The following is a 24,150-nucleotide window of genomic DNA, read 5'->3' as shown; positions in this document are numbered from 1 at the left end:
AGATCTTTACTACACGGAAGCATTCGCGTTTAACAGATGACTGAATTGACGTTTCAAGCGCCGTGATGTGTTGCCGCTAGCCAACGTCCGTTCAACAATTGTATCTTAAACGACATACGTATTCACACAGCTTGGGTTGATGGTAAAGCATTGAACTCACATTCGTAAGGTGCTGTAGCCACTGAAGTTTCGCTAGCTGCTATATTCTTCATTATTTACTGTTTTATCAGACCAGAAGCGCAGCCAGGTAACTCTGTGCTTTCCAAGCCGTACATTGCTGAACAACATTCCACAATCCGGTTGAAAAAGGGCATCCTCTGGGTACTTAAAGTGCACTTTTTTTTGCTGCATTTTCAGTGTTAACATACTACTCGTACTACTTACACTAAAAAATGGCGTAGAACAGTGCAGAAGTGTGGGGTTTGGGACACAACTTAGCTCTTCTGTTGACCTCATTTACAGCAGCGCCATCTTTGATGTTTGACGGTAATGACAACGAGGATGTGAGGGATTGACATACAGTCATTTGTAATGCAGTTTAAAGTGTTTTTGGATCGTTCCGTGGAGAAACATCGACAAAACATCTTCAAGAACATTCAGTAGACCGAAAACTCCAGACAGCATGAGTTCGTGTTGGGCGATCTTCTCCATAGTCAGATCGTCCTATCGTCAGCCTGTGAAATTGCCAATACACGATATTATCGCACAGGAGGTGGTGCAATAGTTTACTTATTTGCTCATTATTATTTAATTATTTACTTTTATTATCACAGGAAATGAAGCACGGAAAATGAGAATCATTGTCCATCATTTTGCGAGCAAAGATGGAGCTTGTGACAAAGAAAAATGTCACGTCGCCTATTTGGCAATATTTCGGTTTTAAACCAGACGCAAAAGTCAATGCATATCACATTTTATATTTCGGAGGATTGGAAACTGGAGGCAAAATGTCACGAAACAACGTTCATCCTGGAGAACCACACTGCAGATTTACTGGCTGAGGGGCAGACAGAAGTCATGCACGATCGGGACATAGAAGAGAGTCAAATTTCATGCATCACTACTGACAACAGGGCCAATATTGTTGCGGCCATACGATTGCTCAAATGGCCATGGCTAAACTGCTTTGGCCATAACTTGAATGTGGCAGTCAATTATTCACTACAGAAGAGAAAGCAAAAACTAATTGAGCTTTTGGCTTCTGTCGCTGCATTAACGGCACATTCTCTCACGTGAAGTGCCCTGCAAGGCGCAGGGACAGCTGAATCTACCTCAACATATGCTGATAAAGTTACATCAACTCTCTTAATTTATTGGCTTAATATTTCTCTTGTGGCCCATACATTAATGTTAGTGGGGGGAAAAATGAGAAGAATCAATGTCAGTCATAGATTAGAAATAGCCTAATCTTAATAGTATGCTAATTAAATAATGACAATATTAATATGGCTCAAACAACAACTGTATAAGAATGATGTCTCTCTTTTATAACAAGCACTCTTGACAATTTGTGAATATAGGTTTATGACCTTGCAATACAATTTTGATGTGGGATGTAGTATTTTATGCGTGTGTCGGTGTCGCGAGTGTTGGTTATATGCGGTGATGTCAATGTGAAACTATGGCAGGGCAAATTAATTGTAATTTAATTTTATATTAATAATAGCCTAATAATAATAATAATAATAAAAGTAATACATTAATTGGAAAATTAGCCAAATTTCGTCTTCATATTGTCAAAGGCATCAGCTATTGGCGATATCCCGCTATAATCATCATCTATCGAAACAGCTATTTTGAGTTGTGCAAAATCAGATGTGATTAGAAGCCGTGTGTGCCCTTGAAGAGACTTTAAGTCTGTCCCTCACAGCCTCATTTTCATTCCCATTAAAAACGCCAAAGATGGTGCTATTGTGAATAAAGTCTATGAGTGCTTATAATGCAGAGAATGAGCTATATGAATAAATGGCACTTACCAATTAATATATTTATAGTGTTCCTACATGTCACATTTTCTGAAAATGTGTTCTAGTTCATATAGACTGCAGTGATTTGTATGTAAACAAACAGCTAACCTCACGTTCAGTGTTATAATAGCGTATTTAAAGGATTATTCCAGGTTCAATACAAGTTAGGTTCAAATGTCAGCATCTATGGCATGATGTGTTGACTATTTTGACTCGTCCCTCCTTTTCTTAAAAAAAACAAAAGCAAATATTTGGGTTACTGTGAGGCACTTATAATGGAAGTGAATGAGACCAATATTTGGAGGGTTTAAAGTAGAGGTACAGATCCTGGCTGTTGAAAAAAAATTAAATAAGAGTATTTAATTTTCAGCTAATGTGAATGCAATAAACAAAGTTTTAGTCATCCATATTCTCAAATGTTAAGTCAGAAGTGAAATGAGGGGGGAAAATGCTTCAATAAACAGTTCACAGTGTGTTACACTTGCATTGATTCCTACTACTCCAGACTGGAGTTTCATAATAACAGCAAAATACCACATTGTTTTTTATTCAGTACAGTGTATTTAGAGTAGCAGTATTCTCAGATAGCAGTGATATCCGGCTGAACTCTGTGGTGAAGCGGCTCAGACTATAAGCTCAGGCCAGGGGCTGTTCAATCGGATGAAACACAACAGACTGGAACCGAACGCGAGGATCTCGAGACAGACAAACATTTCCAAGTTGAACATCTTTCCTGACAAAGCATTTAAACAACTCGCTGCTTAATCTGAGAAGCACTTACTTGAGTGCAAGTCGCAATGGCCAAAGACCTCCACCAACTGTAAGGAGCTGTTCATACTGAACCCTTTTGCAGCCATCCATTTGTTTTTCTATGTAAACGCACATTAGACGAATGTCTTTGATTCCCTTTGTTTTTGTTTATTCAGCGTCTCGTGCAGGAGAACTGTTTTTTTTAGATGATGCATCTAATTAAAAAGAACTTTAAAAGCATAATGAGACACCTACTTTGTTAAACTGTATTTGTTGCGCTGTGTCTACCCTTTTTAGCACAAGAATGTGATCGATCTGAAGTCATTGTATTACAATGAGGATAAAAAAATGTAATTGAAATCAGATGCGTTTCTGATTTTATACTTTTATACTGAACTTGTTTTTAAAAATCAACCTTACCAAAAAGCTAAATTTCACATTATGCCACATTCCACATTGTTGCATTATTTATATTAATATTAATATTAATATTATTATTAACTTTCCTCAAGAAACTCAAGATCTTCCCAAAGCAATGCAAAAAAATCTAATACTACACAAGTCAAAAAATATCCAACGAAAATAAACACGTCTTTCAGAAAATACATATCAAATAAATATAAACAAAAATAAAACAAGACGGTTTTAAGAGTGATGGTCGCCATGCGATGCAGATGGCAGAATACGTTTTCTGCTCTATGCCGGCTTTTGTGAACCCACACCACGTCGCAACTGTTTTATTGAGATCCTCTTCATTTTTATGACTTGGTCGGGAGTCGTCTCGTTCTATGGAGATGTTTTTCTCCATTAGGGGTTTTCCTGGGTCAAAATGATTGAGTAGCGCAAGTGATGTCTGTCTGTTGAGCATATATATAGGGAAGTCTGCTGGACTCGCCACATTCATGTGAAATTCAGCTGCGCGCATCAGATGAGAAGAATAATTAGCCATTTTGAATGACATTGAATTTGCTTGGGCGGCTGCAAAAGCTAAACTAAAATGCCAGATACACCGAAGTTTCTTCCATTCTCTCAGTCTCATGTGAAGCCCTGCATGCTGATAGATAAGCACACACCCCTCAGTGTATATGTTCATATACACACTATAGCAAAATCCCTATCAATTGACACTTTATATCATCACCATGATATATACTGTCATATCGCCAGCCCTATTTATAATTAATTATCATCACATTTTGCAACATGAGATCACGTTAAACTGTAATGCGTGCGAAAGCAGCACTGCATTTCGCGACTGACTGAGGAGAGGAAGAAAACAGCTCACAGTCCAGATGCACTCTAAACATTTTATTTATTTTTCCTTTAATTATTTTTCTTTTTAATTCTGTGAATGTCATTTTTTAAGAGAGGTATTTTTAAAAGATAATTTTGTCCTCTTTATTGTTAGTAAGCACGTTTAATACAACCTTTTAAATCGGGGCACAAGCTCAATAATTGGTTAAGAGCTAATGATTAATCGTTGCAATAATCGGCGAATAGTCAAATAAATCTAGTAATTGTTAAATTAATCGATACTGTCTCATACCCCCTATGAGAAACTAAAGAGTATGTATCTTGTGGTGCAGGTTGCCTGTTTTAGGGTTAAAATAGACTGTATTTAGCACTTCAGTCATTATTGCGTAAGCAAGTGGCGCCCTCTAGCGATCTGGACATAATTTGACAGGATCCAATTTTCGATTTTTATTGAAAACATTTTGTTTCTGCACTGAGCACTTTGGAACAATCTTCCAGGTTATTTTTGAGACCAAAAATTGTCAATGATATTTTGAAAAATATGTTTGAAACCTTTTTTGAATGAATGATAAATAGGGGTTGTTTATCTGTTTTTTTCAATGGCCGATACCAATATCTAGAGTTCAGGATGTCCAGACTAAATGCCAATAAACATTACCCAATTTAACAACTGCAAATCAGATGTACACAAATTTTCTAAAGTAAAACAAACTATTATTTTATGGAATATTGCCTAAAATGTGCATATACTTGAGAAGAAGAAAAACTTGAAAACAGAAAGTGTTGAATATCCATTGATAAATCTATTGGTAGATTTGAAATCTGACCCCTTGTTAATTGGCCGAACGAACACCGTTATCGGCCAATGCAGAGAATCGCAAAATGACCAAATATCGGCCTATAGAGTGCAACAGTGCCCGCCCACTTTTTCAGATTGATTATAATTATAGAAACAATATAGTTTACATTTTATTGCGAATTGATTGGGTCATTCAGAGTGTGTAATGGAAGTGGACATTCGCTTCCGGGCTTCGTGGATCTCTAATTGGTGAAGCTTCTTCTGCTGGACCATGGGTAGTGTAGTTGTTCAGTAGGAATTCTGCTATTAAAGACGATTTGTTTTAAATTAAGTTGAAAGAATGCAGACGGATGGCTTCAACGGAAGCATATACCATTGATGAACAAGGGTTTATAAGTTAGCGTTGATATTCAATTAGTTTATGAAATGAGTAGGATTTTACTTCCCAGGCCTGACTGTTGCGCTCTGTTAATTGGCCTGGCCGATATATCGGTCTTTCACTACTTTTATGCATTCAAGGCTCAAGGAAAGTATTTTAATGCCTTTTATTTATGGTTACACCACATGACATTTTTTAAGTTTTTAAATGTTTTTTGTTTGTAGAAATTGCTTTAAATTGGACTCAAAGATTACATTTCAAGGAACACACGTGTATTATTCTACAATTTTAAAGATTTCACATTTTTATCACCTCAGGCGACTTTATTTGACAGTGACCTGGTTATTTTCAGGTCATTTCGTGCACTTTATATCACTACTTTTTAAAAATATTAAAACTCACTCACTTGTCTTCCTCAATAACTGACTAGTCATGAATAACGTTGAAGTACACTTTGGCCTTTAGTGGTGAGAAAATGTGCGGTACTTTCCATTGGAGGAAGGACTATAATGTATTTCATCTCTCTCTGGGGGTCTCGCTTCTCTGTCCATTTTATTCTTCCCCTCTGTGCATTAGCTGTCGTGGTGTCCATTATTCTGCTGCCTCACCTTGCCTTGGTGTGCTTCATACTGAATATTTCAGTAGGAAACAGAGGACTGTATTTGTGTGTGTGTGTGTGTGTGTGTGTGTGAGTGAGACAGACACTATTTCAGTAACTGCTTAGGCTCGGAGTCTGTGCACTTATGAGTCAGTGCTGTGGTACTTTGTGCAGGATTTTCTACCAAGGCCTGAGAGAGAGAGAGGGAGGAAGAGAGAGAGAGGAAGAGTAGGACAGACCTTGAGAGAGTCAGTGGCAGCATCAGCAAGTAGTGCAACCGTATCTCTCAGGCTTAAAGAGGAAGAGCGCTGTGTGTCACTGAGGATTACATGAGCGTCTAAGACTGGCTTGACTATAGGTGTTTTGACTCATCTCTGCATGTCTTTAAACTTCAAATTTCATTCCTCTCAATCTGTTTTGCTTAGTCTTCCCGGTCTCTCTGTGTCTGCCTCTTCCTGTTGCGTGCCGTATCATGTTGTCTCTTTCTGAGAACATTTAGATGATGATGATATGAGCAGGGAGCTAGCTGTTAGCCGCACTGTGAACTGAGAAAGAGGAAAACTAGAGGATGCCGGCCCCCCTCAGGACTAGGAGGGGGGCCTGCAGGTCAGCTATCCCATCTCTCTCCACCATCGCTGAGGAAGAGGAGGGACAGCAGAGTCGTAAGAGACGCAGGAGAGGAAGAGGTACGAGTGAGATGAAAAGGATTGAAAAGGCTGAACTATATCTCTCTGGGGTATTTTGCTAAGCTAATACTTGTCTGTTTAAAGAGATGTCTGTGTGTGCATGATTTCATTCCGGTGTTGTTTGTGGAAATGTTTTGTAGATGTAAAGTTGTTTTTATCTGTCTGGGCTTGTTTGGAGCTTTAGAGCAAAGCAGTGCAGTGTTATTGCTGTGTTGTTGCTGGTCGTGTTATAGATATAAATCCAGAATCTCCTGCTGAGAAGAATTCAGTACAATCTATTTGAGAGCCTTGATTCAGTAACTAAATGTGTATAAGGATCTTGTGGCCTTAAAGAGAGAGTTCACCCAAAAATGAAAATTGTTTCATAATTTGTTTCACCCTAATGCCATCCCAGATGTGTATGACTTTCTTTAGCTGAACACAAACGAAGATATTTAGAAGAATGTCTCCGCTCTGTTGGTCCTTACAATGCAAGTGACTGTTGACCAGACCTTTTGAAGCTCCAAAAACGCAAATAAATGGAGCATAATTGTAATTCATAAGACTCAAGTGGTTTAAACTGTCTTCAGAAGCAATAGGATAAGTGTGGGTGAGAAATAGATCTCCACATTTTGAAAGTGAAAGTGGAGATTTATGGTAAAAATAAGTATTATAATAATAAATATTGATCTGGGATGGCTGGCGACCTGTCCAGGGTGTCCCCCGCCTTTCTCCCAATGTTAGCTGGGATAGGCTCCAGCCCCCCGCGACCCTGTACACAGGATAAGCGGTTGACGATGGATGGATGGATGGATGGATCTGGGATGGCATGAGGTTGAGTAAGTAATGAGAGAATTTTCATTTTGGGGTGAACTATCCCTTTAATTGTCTTGCAGGCATATTATATTCTTCTCACCACAAATGTACAGAGTGGTTATCTGAGTTACTGTAGACTTTGTCAGTTTGAACCAGTCTGGCCATTCTCTGTTGACCTCTCTCATCAACAAGGTGTTTCCATCCACAGAACTGCCCTTCACTGGATGTTTTTTGTTTTTGGCACCATTCTGAGTAAATTCTAGAGACTGTTGTGTGTTAAAATCCCAGGAGATCACAGCTACAGAAATACTCAAACCAGCCCATCTCATAATCTCATAATGCTATTCTGAGATGTGGGTTGGCGCTGTTTTGTTGGCACGAGGGGGACCTACACAACATTAGGCAGGTGGTTTTAATGTTGTGGCTGATCAGTGTATGTGTGCTTAATACACACAGGCCACACCTTAAGAAGTAGTTTATTTATATTATACTTGGAATAATATATTTTAAAAAAAATAAAGATGTATGATATCCTTTTATGCTTTAAAAACGTAAACTATGAAAACCTAAACCATTACCAAAAACTAAAATGTTTCTCTCTTTTTGGGCAACTTTAGTCTTGGCCAACTTTACATTTAAGCTGTTGGCTGGTACCCAGCCAACCTGAATTTTATATTACATTAAATCAAATACTTCACTTTAACATGTTATGTTACTCCTCTTCGATTAAACCCACATATCCTTTAATATTCTGTTATTTGAAAATATGTTTCTTTATTCTCTTATATCTGAAATCGATTAAGCGGGTGTCTTCTGCTCTGCGTGTCATTAACACTGTATCAACCCGCAATGACCAATAATATTTGCCATTATTTTGCCACTATCAAAATTAGTGATGCACCGAAATGAAAATTCTGGGCCGAAACCGAAATTTCAGGATGCACTTGGCCCGAAAACCGAAAATGACTTTAGGAAAAAAAAATGTTATACCCATTTTAAAATAGTTTTTTAATATAATTTTATTAATATTATACTTTTTTATTAATTTCATGAATTTATTCTGAATTGGAAAAACTACAAATCAATACAATTATCACATTTTATACCATGGTCTGGGTGAATACTCGATTCTGATTGGCTGCAGGGTGTCCGTTAAAAAGTGATAGAGGACACCTAGTAAAGTAGTTCTGGTGAAACTGCCTGTTTACCATTCGAAATTAATAAATAAATGCGCTGCCTACAACAGCTGTGAGTAACCATAGCAACAGGCAGTCAAAGTATCCGTTAACAATTTGCTCTATCAAAACAAACATCTAACGTTAGTTAGATATTACATAGCCTACTAATACAACAATGAGCGACTTCTTTATTTCTTTTAACATTTATGGAGAATATGACAACTTTGACGACTGGGATGCTGCTGAAGAAAGAAAAAATGTAAATAAAACGGAGAAACGACACAAAGAGATAACACCGGGAGAATTGAATCAAATAGAAGACGAAAAAGATGCATGTCGGCCGGTTCACACCTCGCCGTCGTCCATTAAAACCTGACAATGGACACCTCGTCGGGCATTAACCCTTACTTATTGAAAGTAACACAAAAATTGGACAGAAAATATATTATAACAATATTAAATATATTATTCTTTATTCAGTTCTTTAACAATCAAATTTAACAGATTTTAGTTTTTTTTTTTACCAATTATACAATAATTGGTAAAATTACTGGATAATTATCTAGTTTTCTAGAATAGTAACGTTCTAGAAAACTAATGATATGCAAAACAGCAGTCAAGTAATTAACTTAGCATCTCTATGCTAGCATCTTGCAAATACAAAAAGTTTAAATATGCTACACAGTCATTTTGATGATAAGAACAGGCAGAACACAGAACGGCAGAGGGACTTTATTCTGTTTATGTAAACGTATTTCCACTTTAATATAAAATTATTGTGCAAAACAACAGTGGAAAACAGCAGTAATGGAACTAAAACCAACCTCAACTGTAAACGACAGATGTAGCCTCAAGTGAAGAACAAAGTTTTGCGCGGCTAAACACATTTTTATGTAGTTGCTATACACCTAGCAAATTAGACTGCTTTCTATTTAAGTAAAAGTGTCAGGTTTCTCTGCAAGAACAAAAGTTGCTCAGCTTTCTGGCAACTCAAGAATATGAGATGCTGCACTGAATAGTCTCTCTCTCTCTCTCTCTGTGCTGGTGCTTGGGCAGATAAATACCTTCATGCAATCCGCGCAAACAATAGAAACCGATCTTTGTTCATGCGGCAGTAGTCAAGAGGATTGTCGCGTTCGCAATATGAGCGTGAAGCGATCGACTGTGTTCCGCAACTGCTTTCGGGTCCTTGAATAACGTATAACGTGCGAGGAAGGGCACCCGGTGGACTTTCTGGTGCCCTCCTAGGTAAAGATGGTGCCCACCTAGGGAGTTGGTGTCCTACACAGACTGCGTAGTATGCTTATAGGTTGCGGCAGTACTGCTTATTAGTATTATATAGTATTTCCACACCGCTGACATCTGCCTTTGCTTGGCAGCACCGTGATTATGATTAGATCGATCGAGAGTGAAACTTGAGCACTGAGGGTCGGGGAGGCATATATATATATATCTGCTCATATTTTTGGCCTTTTTTCTCTTTCGGCCAAAACTTTGGTGCATCCCTAATCAAAATCCTTGCTTAGATGTTCGCAGGAGTTTGGCGTGAAACACAGCATAAGACGTGCACATCTGAGTGCTTCAGAATCGGTTAATCTAAACGCGCTCTTCATGCACTGCTCCAGTGTGGTCCGCGACGTGGCTCAGTGTGACGTTTGGAGTGCTCACTAAATGCAATATCACAAGAATATGCTACACGGAAAACGTAACATTAATGGCATTTCTCTATGTGCTTAAAATTACCTTATTTGGTAGGAGTAGGTAAAATATGTCAATATTGATTCTTAATTCCTAAGATCGATTCAAGTAAAGCACATGCAACTAAATTTTGTGCTCTCGGGCCTCTCAAATTCAGTGTTTAATTCAAAATGTTCCAGATGCTAAGATCATGCAAATAGTACCAATTATACATGTAAACGATAAACATGTAACAAAATATATATATGCAGTATGATATCTCCAATTAATAAGACATCATATTTATTGATGGAATAAATGGAATTTGTGGATTTTCAAAAACTAAAATGTGACCAATTATGAAAAATTAGTAATGACATACAATTGGTAATATTTAGGTCTCCTTTATAATTTACAGCATTAGCTGAGAGAGAATTTCTTTAATATGTCAGCGAAATGGACATTGTAACTTAAATATACCCATATGAATCGATATCAAATCAAGAGCTTGTGAATCGGAATCAAATCAGGAAATCTGTATATTACCCTGCCCTATTATTTGAATAGTAAAATTGTATAATATAGTCATGACAGGCTACTTTCCAATACAACATTGCAAATGTGTAGCTAAATATTATAAGTGCATAGTTTGAACCACAGCCAAACAGTATCTTTCTCTTGTTTTGTAAACATTTCCCCTTAACTCTCTTGCGCTTTTCAACTTGTGCTATTAAAGATAATAAGAATACACCCTTGTTTTCTGTTTAAGTTCATGTTTATCCAGAATTACATTCACTTTGTCTAATGCAGCCAACAGAGATACTAACAAAAGATCACAAGTAAATCTGAGTGAATCCTTCTGCCTGTCACTGATTGTGTTCAGCACCACTCAAGGCTTCACTAAGAAAGGATTTTTGCGCTCTCTTTTGCTGTTGGGTGTTGCCGTTTTTCCCCACCCATCATCTCTACAGCAGTGGCAGATGACTGACAAGTTGGACAGGATGGTCAGGGCTGTGGGTGTGTCACGTGACCACCGGGAAGTGGAATGTAAACAGCAGTGCAGCTCAATTAGCTGACTAGATGGCTCCACAGAGAGGTGGATATGGTTGGGACTGAGGTGTGTGTGTGTGTGTGTGTGTGTGTGTGTGTGTGTGTGTGTGTGTGTGTCTGTGTGTGTGTGTGTGTGTGTGTGTGTGTGTGTGTGTGTGTGTGTGTGGCCTCGCACCCATCCAGAGCCCCCATTTGGCCGCTGTGGTGGCTACAAAGTGCCATGACAAAAAGTGCGGAGAGGGAACAGTCTTTATTAGCCCTCCCCCCCATGGCGCTGCCCACGTTTTCTTGCGAAACGTGGACCCCTCTAATGGAACATCTTCACCGGTTAGAAACATTTAGGCTGGCCTGCCTAAGATCCATCCTGGGTTTAACCAGGCTGGATTGTGTGAGGAGCTCACAAATCCTTGAAAGATGTGGACAAAGTCCCATCGGTGAGCTCCTCCTGCAGGCAAGGTTGCGTTGGCTGGACCATGTAGCCCGCATGCCCGGCCACCGCATGCCTGAACAGCTTTTGTTCGGCCGGATAGAGGGGGCTAAGTGGGTGCGACACGGGCTGGAGAAGAGATGGAGTGATGTGGTACAGGAGGATGTGGAGCTGAGTGGACTTGCCGATGACTGGTACCAGCGGTGTCAAGATTGGCCTTTTTTGAGGAGGCTTGTAAAGGACGCTATTGGCCAGTTGGAGGCAGTCACCTTCCAACAGCAACGGAGGGCAGAGGAGCGACGCTCACAACAACGAGCAGAGCGCCGGGTGGTTAAAGCACAGCAAGTTGGCACAGTAGGGGGCACAGGTGGTGTATCAGCCAGTCATCTCAGTCAGTCGATCCGTGTCACCTGTTGGATCTGTCCCGTGACCTCCTGCCAGCGGGCGTTCAACACTTCACGTGGCCTAAACGTGCACATAGCCTGGCACAAGCGTGGTGGTGACGTCACCACCACTTAGTGGTGAATGGCAGCAGCGGTTGTTGTTGTGTGTGTGTGTTTGTGTGTATTAGTGATGTAGGTTACTGCTAGTATTCATTATCTCTTTCATTTCTTATGTTGTAGAGTTATGAGAATTATGAGAAGTTAAAGGTTAGGTTTCTTACAAGAACGGGACTGTACCACCCCTCATTAAAATGTGAAGCATGTGAAGTGCATGTGAATGTTAGTTCCTCATTAATCAACTTGGGTCTGTCTACCTCCTTGACTTCACATGCGCAGATTTGGGTCACAAGACTGTACAGGGCAGCTCAGCTGGGTCAAAATCCTTCTGAACTTGAAACACTGCTGCCTTAATGGAGCTAATTCCATGTACAGCCTGTATGCACAAACTTATAAAGACAGGAAGGGTTCTTGCATACAAGACAGCTAGATGGAGCACAATGGTATTGAACAGAAGGTTGTTTATAGACACATTTATGCCCATATAACATGCTTAATATAAACCGTCAATAAACTTCAGGGTTCCCTCATGTCCTGGAAAACCTGAAATTTTCCAGTCATGGAAAATGAGAAAAATACCTAAATGTATAGGAAAATAATTATTTGCCCTGGAAATATTTAAGTATAATTAAACTATTTGACTGTTTGGACAAGATGGTTTTTGTTACTTTTACAAAAACATGGTAATGATCGGGACTCTGGATAGGTGTCAAATACACAAGTTGATTTAGTTTTGTCTAGGGATACGCTGATATGAAAATCTTTGGCCATTACCAATTTTAACAAAAACCCATAGGACGATACCTATATTTTGACCCTTACATTTTGTCATCAGATCACTTTTTTATTTTGGAATATTGCTTACATTTACAAAGAGGTGCAAATGCTTTTTTTATTGTTCTAACAATAAATAATTTCCATTGAACATGGGTTGGATCTGTTGAACACATGACAGGCCAAACTATCATGAAATCAAAGTCTGCTGGTTTTTAAGCATTTTGGATGGTTTCCCTCATCATGTAGCCTATAGGTAAGTGCAGTTTTCATAACTGTCACGTCCATTTATGGTGGTTTTTCCACATTAACATAAGAATAAAAATAAAATATAATATATTTAATAGAAGGGTGACCCTTCTACATATTGTGGCTATTTCTGGATTGTGTATTTACATACAGTTTTTACAGAGTGTGTTACTAACATCTGTGTTTTCATGCTTATAACAGACACTGATGGTTTTAATTATATAATAATTAATTAATAATTGTTTGCTAAATATCTGCAGCCGATACATTGGTGCATCCCTAGTTTTGTCACTGCCGGCGGCTGCTCCTTGTAAAACAATGCCAATGGATGACTGTCATGAAAGAAGCCCTGCCACGTACATTTTCTGCTCATCTTGAATTAATATTCAATAATAAATGAACTATCTGTGTCCACTTGATCATAACTTAACCATAATGCGGTTACCACGTGTAGGGACCCATGATATCTGCGATGTGGGACGGAATCACTGAAGCCAGTCATAAAAATGGCATTGGCTGTAAAACGAGGAATGTCTCGTAATTTTGAATTATTTGGGATGAAATTAAAATTTTGCTATATGTCCTAGTGTGATTATTTAACTGCAAAAGGCTGCGGTTTAATACAAATGTAATCTGCATGTGCTGTGTGCTTCAAAATGAATACGTGTAATGAATTCAGAAAAATGTAATGATAACTAGTGGTCAACCGATATATCGGTGAGGCCGATAAATCGGCCAATATTCAGACTTTTTTATTTATTTATTTTTTATTCTCGGCATTGGCCGATACATTTTCCAGTTTGGCAGATTTTAATTTGTATTTTCTCTTTCTTGAGGGCCCTGAGAATCAGCTGCTTGCATGTGAAGAGACTGAGACATGTTAATGACCCGTCACAGTTTGATTTGTTGTCATGTGCCATCGTTTTACTACAATAATAGACTGGTGTGCAACAGTTTCATTTAAACGGTCCGCATATCAGATCCGCTGCAGACACGTTTGAGCTCATAATGTTTAAGTGCTCACCTGTTTCATTCTCCCTCTCCTGAACAGTTCCCTGTAACTTTTAACTGTCTTGTCTAATGATAAAAATACAACATCAATAAAACTAGTATTATATATACCATCTGCTAATATGCACTTATCTCATTTAAACAAATGTAATAAACCAACCTCACACAACTTCAGCAGATCCAGCATCCTATGGAGCGCTTATTTACATTTACATTTATGCATTTGGCAGACGCTTTTATCCAAAGCGACTTACAGTGCACTTATTACAGGGACAATCCCCCCGTAGCACCTGGAGTTAAGTGCCTTGCTCAAGGGCCCAACAGTGGCATCTTGGTTGTGCTAGGGCTTCCCCGACCTTCTGGTCAGTAACCCTGAGCCTCAACCACTGAGCCACAACTGCCTCTATTTACTTCTAAAGTGCGTAATCTTAACAGTCTCTGTTAAGATAACAGTCTCTCCTCAACAGTTCACTGTAACTTTTCTAATGATAAAAGGCAAATATCAATAAAACTTGTATTATATATATAGGGTTGCAAGTGTATGAGATTTTCACGGTATGATAACAGTCTCAGAAAATATCACGGTTTCACGGTATCACTGTATATATATATACGTATTACACAATTACTATTATTAGTGAAAACAGAAGGGTTATTTTATTTATCTATTTATTTTTGAGCAAACAGTTTATTATAATTGAAACTTGAAATCATTTATTTTATTGAAGTATGTGTAACATTTTTAAGAATGATGCGACATCCACTCTTGGTACATATGTGTAAAAAAAAAAAGGTCTTCCTTTTGAAAATAAAATAAATAGAAAAAATAAGAAAGCTAACAGAATTATAATAAACAGAATTATGAACATGATAAAAAATATCATGTAACTGTTATATAACTAAAGCATGTTAGTTTACATGTTAGCATAGCATGTTAAATTAACTACTAAATGAAAAATAACATCAGCTGTGTGAGCTTTTGAAGTAATGTCCTATGATTATTAACAGTTAATATATACTGTAGGTGCGCGACAGTGAGGCCAGACTGCTCCTGTCTGTCCCTTTAACTCAGTGGTTCTCAACTGGTTTTGCTTCAGGACAGATTTTACATTGGACATCAAGTGTCGACCTGCCATAGATTAAACATAACCTGTATTTAATGTATCCTGGGTTGCATTTCCTTTTATTTTGTATAGATTTGTTCATGGTTTTCCAGTACAAGGACATGCATCAAGTGACATTATTTTTGTTGTTGATGTCAAAATCTACAGGAAGTTTTCTCTCCCCCTTTTAAAAATTGAAGAGCATATTTACTTATATGAGCCCGTTATTATCCCTTTTGGTACCTAATATTACATATTTATATGCATATTACACAGAAGGAAAGGCTCCTCATTACCATGGTTAGGTCAGTGTGCTAGTCTTAAATAATAGTAGTAATAATAATAAATTAATGTATTTATGAAAAATAAATACTAGCTGAAACACATCTTGAAACTTTACCCGTTTACATGCTAAGAGCCATGATGCGGGTCTCCTCCTAGAATTTTGATATATCACGAACCAAAAAAAGACTTGTCCATGTGATAATAAATGAAATGACCCGTCAAACATCATTATCTTTCCATCGCTTGATTTTACAACTACTGCGCTTTTTTCTACACTGTATACAGGGTTCACACAAGGTCCTAGAAGTGCTTGAATTTAGTACTGGAATACCTGGAAAATCACCTCGTTTCCTTCGTGTAATGTGTAAAGATGAGGCGCACTCCACTTTCATTGAATAATGTGTCTTTAATATCTTTCTGTTCTTTACTGTCAGATAAAAAGTAAAAATAAATATTAGTTTAATCTTACACAGCATGGATGTGCTAATGAAAACAAGAGATTCTCGTTGATGTGTGCTCAACTGGAACAATGTGAGGCACCTGCCATGATCATCTCTTAAAGTGACAGTTCCATTTTAGCATTTCTTATACAAATGAATGTAAACTTAATGTTTTTACTTGTAAATTGATCACATTTCAAACAGTGATAGCTCATATTATTATTATATTAACTAATAGAATGTGTAGAATTGTTGCAATTTTACAAAGTTAAAATGTGATTATAATAATGATGACAAACAAATGATAAAAAGAAAATATGTTTTGCTTGTTCTGCACCTGATCAGCCTGATTGTACCCTGCTATTTTTCAAAGCTTATTTATTTGTAATCTTTTCTTATAGAGAAAGGTATATGACCAACTCTTATTATTTCAGCTTTGAGTATTTATATTGTGTATGAAAGAACTTTATTTTGATGAGAAATTATTATTTTGCACACAAATTTTTTCAGAAAATAAACAATTCTGTAATATTTTGTAATTTAAGTGTTGTTATATCGAATCGCGAACCTCATATCATATATCGAACCGAATTGTAAGATAATAATATTGTCCCATCCTAAATATGTATAGTCTGCCCCCAGATTAATTTGGCTCGTCCATAGTTTTAAAACAGAGATTGATGTGCTGCACTGCATCTACTATTTTTATCTTGACGCGCCATCTTTTACACCCCTTGTTCCATGATAGTGGTGGCTGTGGCTCAGGTGGTTTAGCAGGTCGGCTGCTAATCGCAGGGTTGGCAGTTCAATACCCGGCCCACACGACTCCACATGCCGAAGTGTCCTTGGGCGAGACACTGAACCCCAAGTTGCTCCCAATGGCAGGCTAGCGCCTTGCATGGCAGATCTGCCGCCATTGGTGTGTGAGTGTGAATGGGTGTGTGAATGGGTGATTGGGACACAGTGTAAAGCGCTTTGGTAACTTCTTTAAAAAGGTTAAAATAAGGGCGCTATAGAAGTGTAGACCATTTACCATTTGTTCCAACCTGGTCACAGTCATGTAGTCTTCTTGAGATCAGGCTGCTTTATTCTGTAGTCTGATTCTGTGTTGGTATGCTGCTTAATGGATGAACTAGCAAGGCAAGGCAGTAAACTTGTTTAGCAAGGCAAGAAAGGCAGTAAATCTAGATGGTGCACTAAGCTTGTCTAAATGATTATTTTAAGAATAAATTATTTACTGTACACAATACTGTTAAACATACGGTCAAATCTTGGTGCAGATCGGAAAGTTTGCGAGTAGAATACAACACCTATAATATCACTCATATATCAAATTAATATCAAGTAAAAGTCTGAAGATGCTCCCGATTGAGACAGTTGACTTATAGGGCTGAAACGATTAGTTGACGTTATCGACAACCTCTACGATAAAAAAAAAATTACTATTTTAGTTAGCGAATAGTCGTTTGATTAGTCAAAAATGTGGACGATAAAAAATTGACCAAAATATTCATTGTCTTATAGTCTTTTGATGTTATTAAATGTAACATGAGACCATATGAAAGCACTGCAGACTGAGGAGAGGAAGAATTACACAGCTCACAGTCCAGATGCACTCGAAACCTCCCAAACAGCTTCAGGTGATGTAGATCAAAGTATGAGTGAATTATAATGCAAAAATACAAAATAAGTAAATACAGAAGCACTATCGTTGTCTCGTTTGGCTCCGCTGAAGCAAAACTTGCGTGTTGAGCGTCTTTAAAGGAAACACCCCGACGTTACATCTTTAATGCAGTTATATTTAATGCCTTATAGCTTTATTTATTAAAGTTCAAATAACAAGGAAGCAGGTCATTTAAATAACTACAAACACTGAAACTGGCATTTCTCGGTGTGGTCAGTGCCTCTTCTATGATTTGCATGAATGTCCCGATATTTAAACTGCACCCGGCTGATGCACACTCCTATGTTGCTTCTCAAGTAAATGTTTTTTAAATGACAATTTTAAATGGAAAACAAAACAAAAATACTTGACGATAATAGGATTTTTTGCAGTGAATTTGTTTACTGAATTAAACGTAATACTTTTTTTTTTTTCCTTTACTTCAGTGAGTGTCATTTAGAGGTATTTTTAAAAGATGATTTTGTCCTCCTTTATTCTTGGCAAGCACGTTTAATACAACCTGTTAAGTCGGGACACAAGCTGAATAATCGGTTAAGAGCTAATGATTAATCAGTGCAATAATTGCTCGAATAATCGTTCTAATAATCGTTAGATTAGTCGATTATCAAAATAATCGTTAGTTGCAGCCCTATTGCTTTATGGTCCAGAGTCCAAATATAATATGATATAATGCATAGATATTAAAATAATCTTCGATAAAATGCGATGCTACCACAGATATCGTTATCATCCTGGAGGGTAGTCTCTGGTTATAAAGTGCACCAATCACAGCTGTTGTGGTCTGTGTCGACTCAACAAGTATTTCTATTTTTTAAGAGATGCTTGTTAGGCGTATCCACCATAGCTACGCTTAGCTTATGACATAGATTCGACGCAGAAGAATAAATTGGCCTTTAGGCTCTGCTGTCTCTCTCTCTCTCTCTCTCTCTCTCCGTAAGCTTAGCATTTGTCACCGTTAAGCTGCTCAGATCTCTGATCCTTGCAGCCCAAATACACACCAACACACACACTCTCTCACACACACACACACACACACACACACACACATACAAACATTCTGGTGCCATGTGGAGAATTGCACACTAATCACTGATCTCTTTCTCTCTCTCTCCCCCTCCCCCCGTTTAATCTTCCTCGCCTTTTCTGCTCACACAACAATCACATACACTTGTGTGGTTCATAATCTTCCATTTACACACTCTGAGTGGGGGATCTACTGTCCCCTTTTGATCATTCTCTTTCAGATTAAAAGGGTGGGGTGAGAGCCCAGCCCCTTGGTCAACAATCTCTCCCATTATGAGCGAGCCGATTCACATACATGCCACTATTATTTGTTCTCCTCTTGACTTGTCAATGAATGAGCACACACATTATCGCCAGCCTTTGATGGATGTTGTCTTCTTTGGACTTTGTGTATGTGTGAGTTTGCATCTGATGAATTGGAAAAGGATTGCTTAATTTTTCGATGTAGATGAGAGGTTTGCATGGGGGTTTCCAGCACCAGCAAATCCACTCCAGAGTTCTCCAAAACTATGAGTGAGATTCAAGGTAAGAACTATCAGGTGATGTGGCAAGTCACTTTTTGCTGATGAAGTTCACCGTCTTGAGTTCATAGAGGTCAACAGAAGCTCGTTTGAGTTGAAATTTTGGATCCACTTTATATTAGATGTCTTTAACTAAATTTGTACATAAGCATTTAATACAATGTACTTATTATATACATTCTTCTTGTTGCATTGTACCTGCATTTAATTACATATGTAGTTACACTTTTAGCCTTTCCCCCTAAACCTAACACTACCCCAACCCTTATCCCTGACCCTTGCCCCTAGTCCTAAACCTACCCGTTCCTCAACCTCAATACCAGCAAATATGAATCTTGTGAGAATTTTGCAGAGCATGTATTTACACAATAAATGCATTGTATTGTATGTATTTTAATGTTAGTAAATATTAGTTTCTGTCTTCAGCATAAATCAAAACAAAGTCCAGCTTTTCAACAACATTCAAACACTCTCAATAACTGACACGCAGTCTCCGGTGTGTATCTCTCGCCTCCCTCTGTGGACTGGAACGCTTTTATCTCCCCGTCTCTCACTGCAAACGCAGGTTCCCTCAGGTGAACGCTTGACGTGCCACCTGCCTCCACATAATTAAAGACACCTAATACAAAGTGGCACTGAAATGTCTTCTTCTCCATGAAGGGAAACTTGGTATGGTCTTCTTTAAAGGCAAACAAATCTGTCTGGACTACTAGTGGATGCTAACAGACTGTTTAGTGAAGTTGTGTTTGTTATAGTGCTCAAATTAGTCAAACAAATCCTGTTCTGCTTTGTTATATTTGGAGTGAGTTTGTAAATGAGTATAAGTGTTTGTTGCACATGGAGTGGTGGTTTATAGTTTGTGAGATTATAGATGTGGCGGCTGGAGGTGTTGATCGTGTATGGAGGGGGTGGGGTGGTGTGGTGTTGGCCATTTTTCCCTTTTTAAAGCACACAATCAAGTGAACTCAAGATCAGTGACACAAGGCTCAAGGCACCTTATCAACTTTGAGCTCATTATGTTGGGTGTTGACATCATGTTACGGCTGGGGACAAAAGGTAGATGGGCGATATGACCAAAAATATTATCACAATACTATTTTTTCCTTACCTTTTCATATCGTTCAGTATCAATGTTTATCACGTTATACATTTCGTACCATTAACTCTTTCCCCGCCAGCGTTTTTAAAAAAAGTTGCCAGCCACCGCCAGGGTTTTTGACGATTTTAGCTACATTTTAATGGCCCGCAGAATATTTTCTTCCATGAATATATGAAGATGCTATATATCAAAATAAAGATCTGAGCCTCTGCTTTTAGGCAAAAAAAACGATTTTATTTTATCTTCATTTGTTCTTTTTTTTTATTGCCACTTGAACAGAGGTAGGTTTTGTCAAAAACAACATTTCGGACAAAAAGCTGATAAAAAGGCATTTTTATCAAACAAGTGCTTTAGTATTAGTATGGTGTTCCACTTCACGTTTGAGACGATCGCAGTCTGTTTCTTTGATCAAAGAGTTGCGTACTCTTTCAAAACATGCTTGCTGGTCTTCCTTACCGTATACCACCTAAAACACGGATACCCGGAAAATTCCGTGTTTGGCGGGAAGCGTTTTTTCATAAAACCCGGAAAATTCCGTGTTTGGCGGGGAAAGAGTTAATGAGGGAGGAAATGTTCATCATGTTTGTTAGACCTCAAGAATTAATGAATCATTACTTGTTTGTTTACAAGTAATCCCAGAGGGTAAGCTACTTTTAAAGTTTACACAGTTTAGGATTTGATCCTACATTAGGTGTGTGAGACCTCCTTTTTTTATTTAAAATTTGCCAATTTTATCATCTTGAGCTGAAGTTTGACCCAACTAATACACTTTGTAACACTCCATACTTCAGCTCAGTAGGTGGGGTAATGCACCATAAACTGGATTGCCAACCGCCGTTAAACATCACAAAAAGAAGTGCCTGTGACAGCACTATGGATCATGGAAAAATAAAACCTTTTAACTAAATAGTACATAAATAAACAGCAATGGTTTCTGTTGTGTTCAGTTGATGGCTGTATTAATTTGTCAGTGCGGTCTTGTTCGGTACCAAATGATATCATATTTGCTGGATAGCTAACGTCGGGCTATCAAGCCTCATTACTGGTTTTCATGACTGCAGGGCCATGTAGCCGCTAGCCCGCTAATACTTCCTAACAGGCTGATTTCATGATCGTAATTCAGTTAGCTAGTTGTGTGTATAACTTTGCAGAACGGCTTGCGTTTGTGCGAGACGTACCTGATCCGATCGTTGAGATGTAGAACATAGGCTAAATATAAAAAATTACTCAAACGTTTTTCATCGATATAGATGTTTTTTATTTATTTATATATATATATATATATATATATATATATATATATATATATATATATATAATATTGATATTACTTTATTGCCCAGCCCTAAGTTCCATTATTCCTCTGAAAAAGGCTGCATCCCAACTCACTTCTACACACTGAAAGTATATGCTGTGTTGGTGATGGGGAAATTTAAATACTGTTCAGTATTTAGTAAGACAGTGTCTCAATATTAGGACATGCTACCTTCTCTTAAAATTGTGTCTTAATACCACAAATCCCTTTGTCCCATACTGTTTTCTTTGCATGCAAGCATGTCAGCTGTTTTTATAGCAAAATAAACCATGATCCTTGCGAACATCCCAGATTTCCCATTACACAGGATGTATATTGAAGCAGCCACACAACTGAGGCGAAGATCAACTGTCCAATTCATCTGTGTACAGATTTACTAACCTTTCACATTCGGGGTATTCAGCTAAATTTCCAAGAGCTCAGGTCTCGAAATTTCCTTCCCACCAAGGGTCCGGCCAAAAATAAATTGTATCATTTTGTAGCCATACTGAATACTGACTGTGTAAAAATTTCAAAGTTGGCAGTGATAGTAATTTGTAAAATAATCAAGCACAAACAGTCAAAAAGTCTCTTAATGACTATAAGGACAAGGATAAGGACATTGGGGGCCCAGAGACATCCAAATTAGTGGGGTATGGGGGAGAACTTGTAATTTCAATGTTTTGGTTTTCTTTCCTTGCCATCCATGCCCCTGAGGTGATGATATCTCTGACTCCGATCATTTTTCACAAAAATCTCTGTTTTTGTTGTGTTGTCACACTGCTCACTTAAAGTGTATAAATGCACAGTCCGGATGGAACCAATCAGTCCGCTAGTTGGTGACCGCTAACCTAGACTATTTTCACTGTTCTCAGCTTTATATAGCATTATTGTATCACCAAATCTTGGTACATAACCCCTTTAAACAACTTTACAGCTCAAATAATACACAAGTTTTAACAGAAGAATTGATCTGCATTTATAAAATTATAAGCTTCACATTTCTGCCTGTTAAACCCTTCAGAAATTGTCCCCATTAAATTCCAATGTAAGTCTCTCACTGTAACATGGATCTTTTTTTAATTTTTTTATTTTTTTAAGAAAAGGACGGATGAGACAAAATCATTTTTGCAAGAGAACATAATAAACTCTTTCATTGCTCAAAGGGTTTGAGGGGAGTACTATCCTCAAAAATGATCTTGAGTAACAAAAACATGACTCATATAATTTACATGATTTACATCATTTATCCAATGCTTTGTACTCTGACCTCTGCCTTGCTCTGACTCAGCAGTTCTGCTCTGCTTCATGACTGACGTAAACAGAAATGAAAGTAATCTGGAGTGAAGAAAAAAAAAGGGAGTTTACTCTACGGTGTCACATTTAGGGTCAATTGAATGGGTCCATTTAATTTGGATGCTGTTGGATCTGTTTGTGTTCTTATTTCAATATAGATTTTGGAGTGTCATTGTTTGGCTGGGGATTTTGGAGTACCAAGCCTGTGTGGTAGGAGAAAATGTTGAAATTAAAGTTTGAGTATGTGTGGCTGCTAGCCATGACCTCTCTCGGTTTAAATGAGCACAAGGCTTGTATGGAAGATGTAGGTATCAGGGCTCCAGACTGTAAATAAATGGTTGCAAATGCGACCAAAAATTTGGTCTGGTTGTGTGTTCATATGCTGTTTCGTCATATCATCTTGCGAGTTATTGAATACATCTATAGAGCGGTGCACCAGTGTTTCTCGCGGCACTTTTCATCCTTTCTGTTGTGATGAGCTCGCTGCACCACACGCAACGACAACAAATCCAGCTCGAGAGAGTCGTGACCAAATGATTCTTTTGAACCAGATCTTTGAAATGAATCACCAGAAAAGAACTGAGGGTTTCCGGAGCTCAGGTTAATAGTTTGAATCAGATTCACTTCTCAGTGAATCAGCCATCAGTGAACTACACAACTGGGAGTGCAGACATTTAAAAATAAAATTCCCATGCCTGTTTTGGGCTTCTTTATAATTTAAAGTCCCGTATTGTGTACCACCTTTTTCTTTATTGATTGGAAATGGAGTAGCAGAATAAAACTGCATCTGGGATTTCGATTTGCACTCTTGTAGTCTCTGTGTCTGGGCCATCTGGTAACCGTAAAAGACTAAGGCAATATTGTAAAACAATTTATATGGTGTGTGTGTGTGTGTGTGTGTGTGTGTGTGTGTGTGTGTGTGTGTGTGTGTGTGTGTATATATGAGATCAAGCTTTTGACACCTGGAACAACTGGGGGACTTGTACACAACTATTACACGAGTTGCAAACATTAATTGTTGCTCAAGAAGACACACTACTATATGCATACTATATTTTATGTAATTATCTGTAATATAGTTTGTGAAGAGCAGTACTTAAAATATTTGTTTTATTTATCTCTTATATTTGTATAAATTATGAAAGGGGTGTGAACAGTAATGAGACAAAAGAGAATGTAAACAGATCTTCTCAACTATATACTGTAAACTGTTTATTAAACCTGCGATTATTGGGTTATCAGCTGTCTTCTGCTTTCTATCTTGTTTCTGAACAGAAATCTAAATCGAGCAATTCTATGATTTGGTGACTA

At 37.9% G+C, this 24,150-nt stretch overlaps 1 protein-coding gene across 1 annotated transcript in view; it reads left to right on the top strand.

Moving 5' to 3' along the window:
• Nucleotides 1–6,263: 6,263 nt before the first annotated feature.
• The window catches only part of LOC127618861 (ensconsin-like), a 58,857-nt gene continuing 40,970 nt past the window's right edge, over nt 6,264–24,150 (top strand). The window contains 1 exon segment of the mRNA XM_052091519.1: nt 6,264–6,433. Coding sequence (XP_051947479.1) covers nt 6,316–6,433 — 118 coding nt within the window. The 5' untranslated portion in view covers nt 6,264–6,315.

Source organism: Xyrauchen texanus, chromosome 25 (assembly GCF_025860055.1).
Source record: "Xyrauchen texanus isolate HMW12.3.18 chromosome 25, RBS_HiC_50CHRs, whole genome shotgun sequence".
NCBI lineage: Eukaryota > Metazoa > Chordata > Actinopteri > Cypriniformes > Catostomidae > Xyrauchen > Xyrauchen texanus.
Note: the sequence above shows the minus strand (reverse complement) of the source record. Positions and strands in the feature narration are given on the sequence as shown.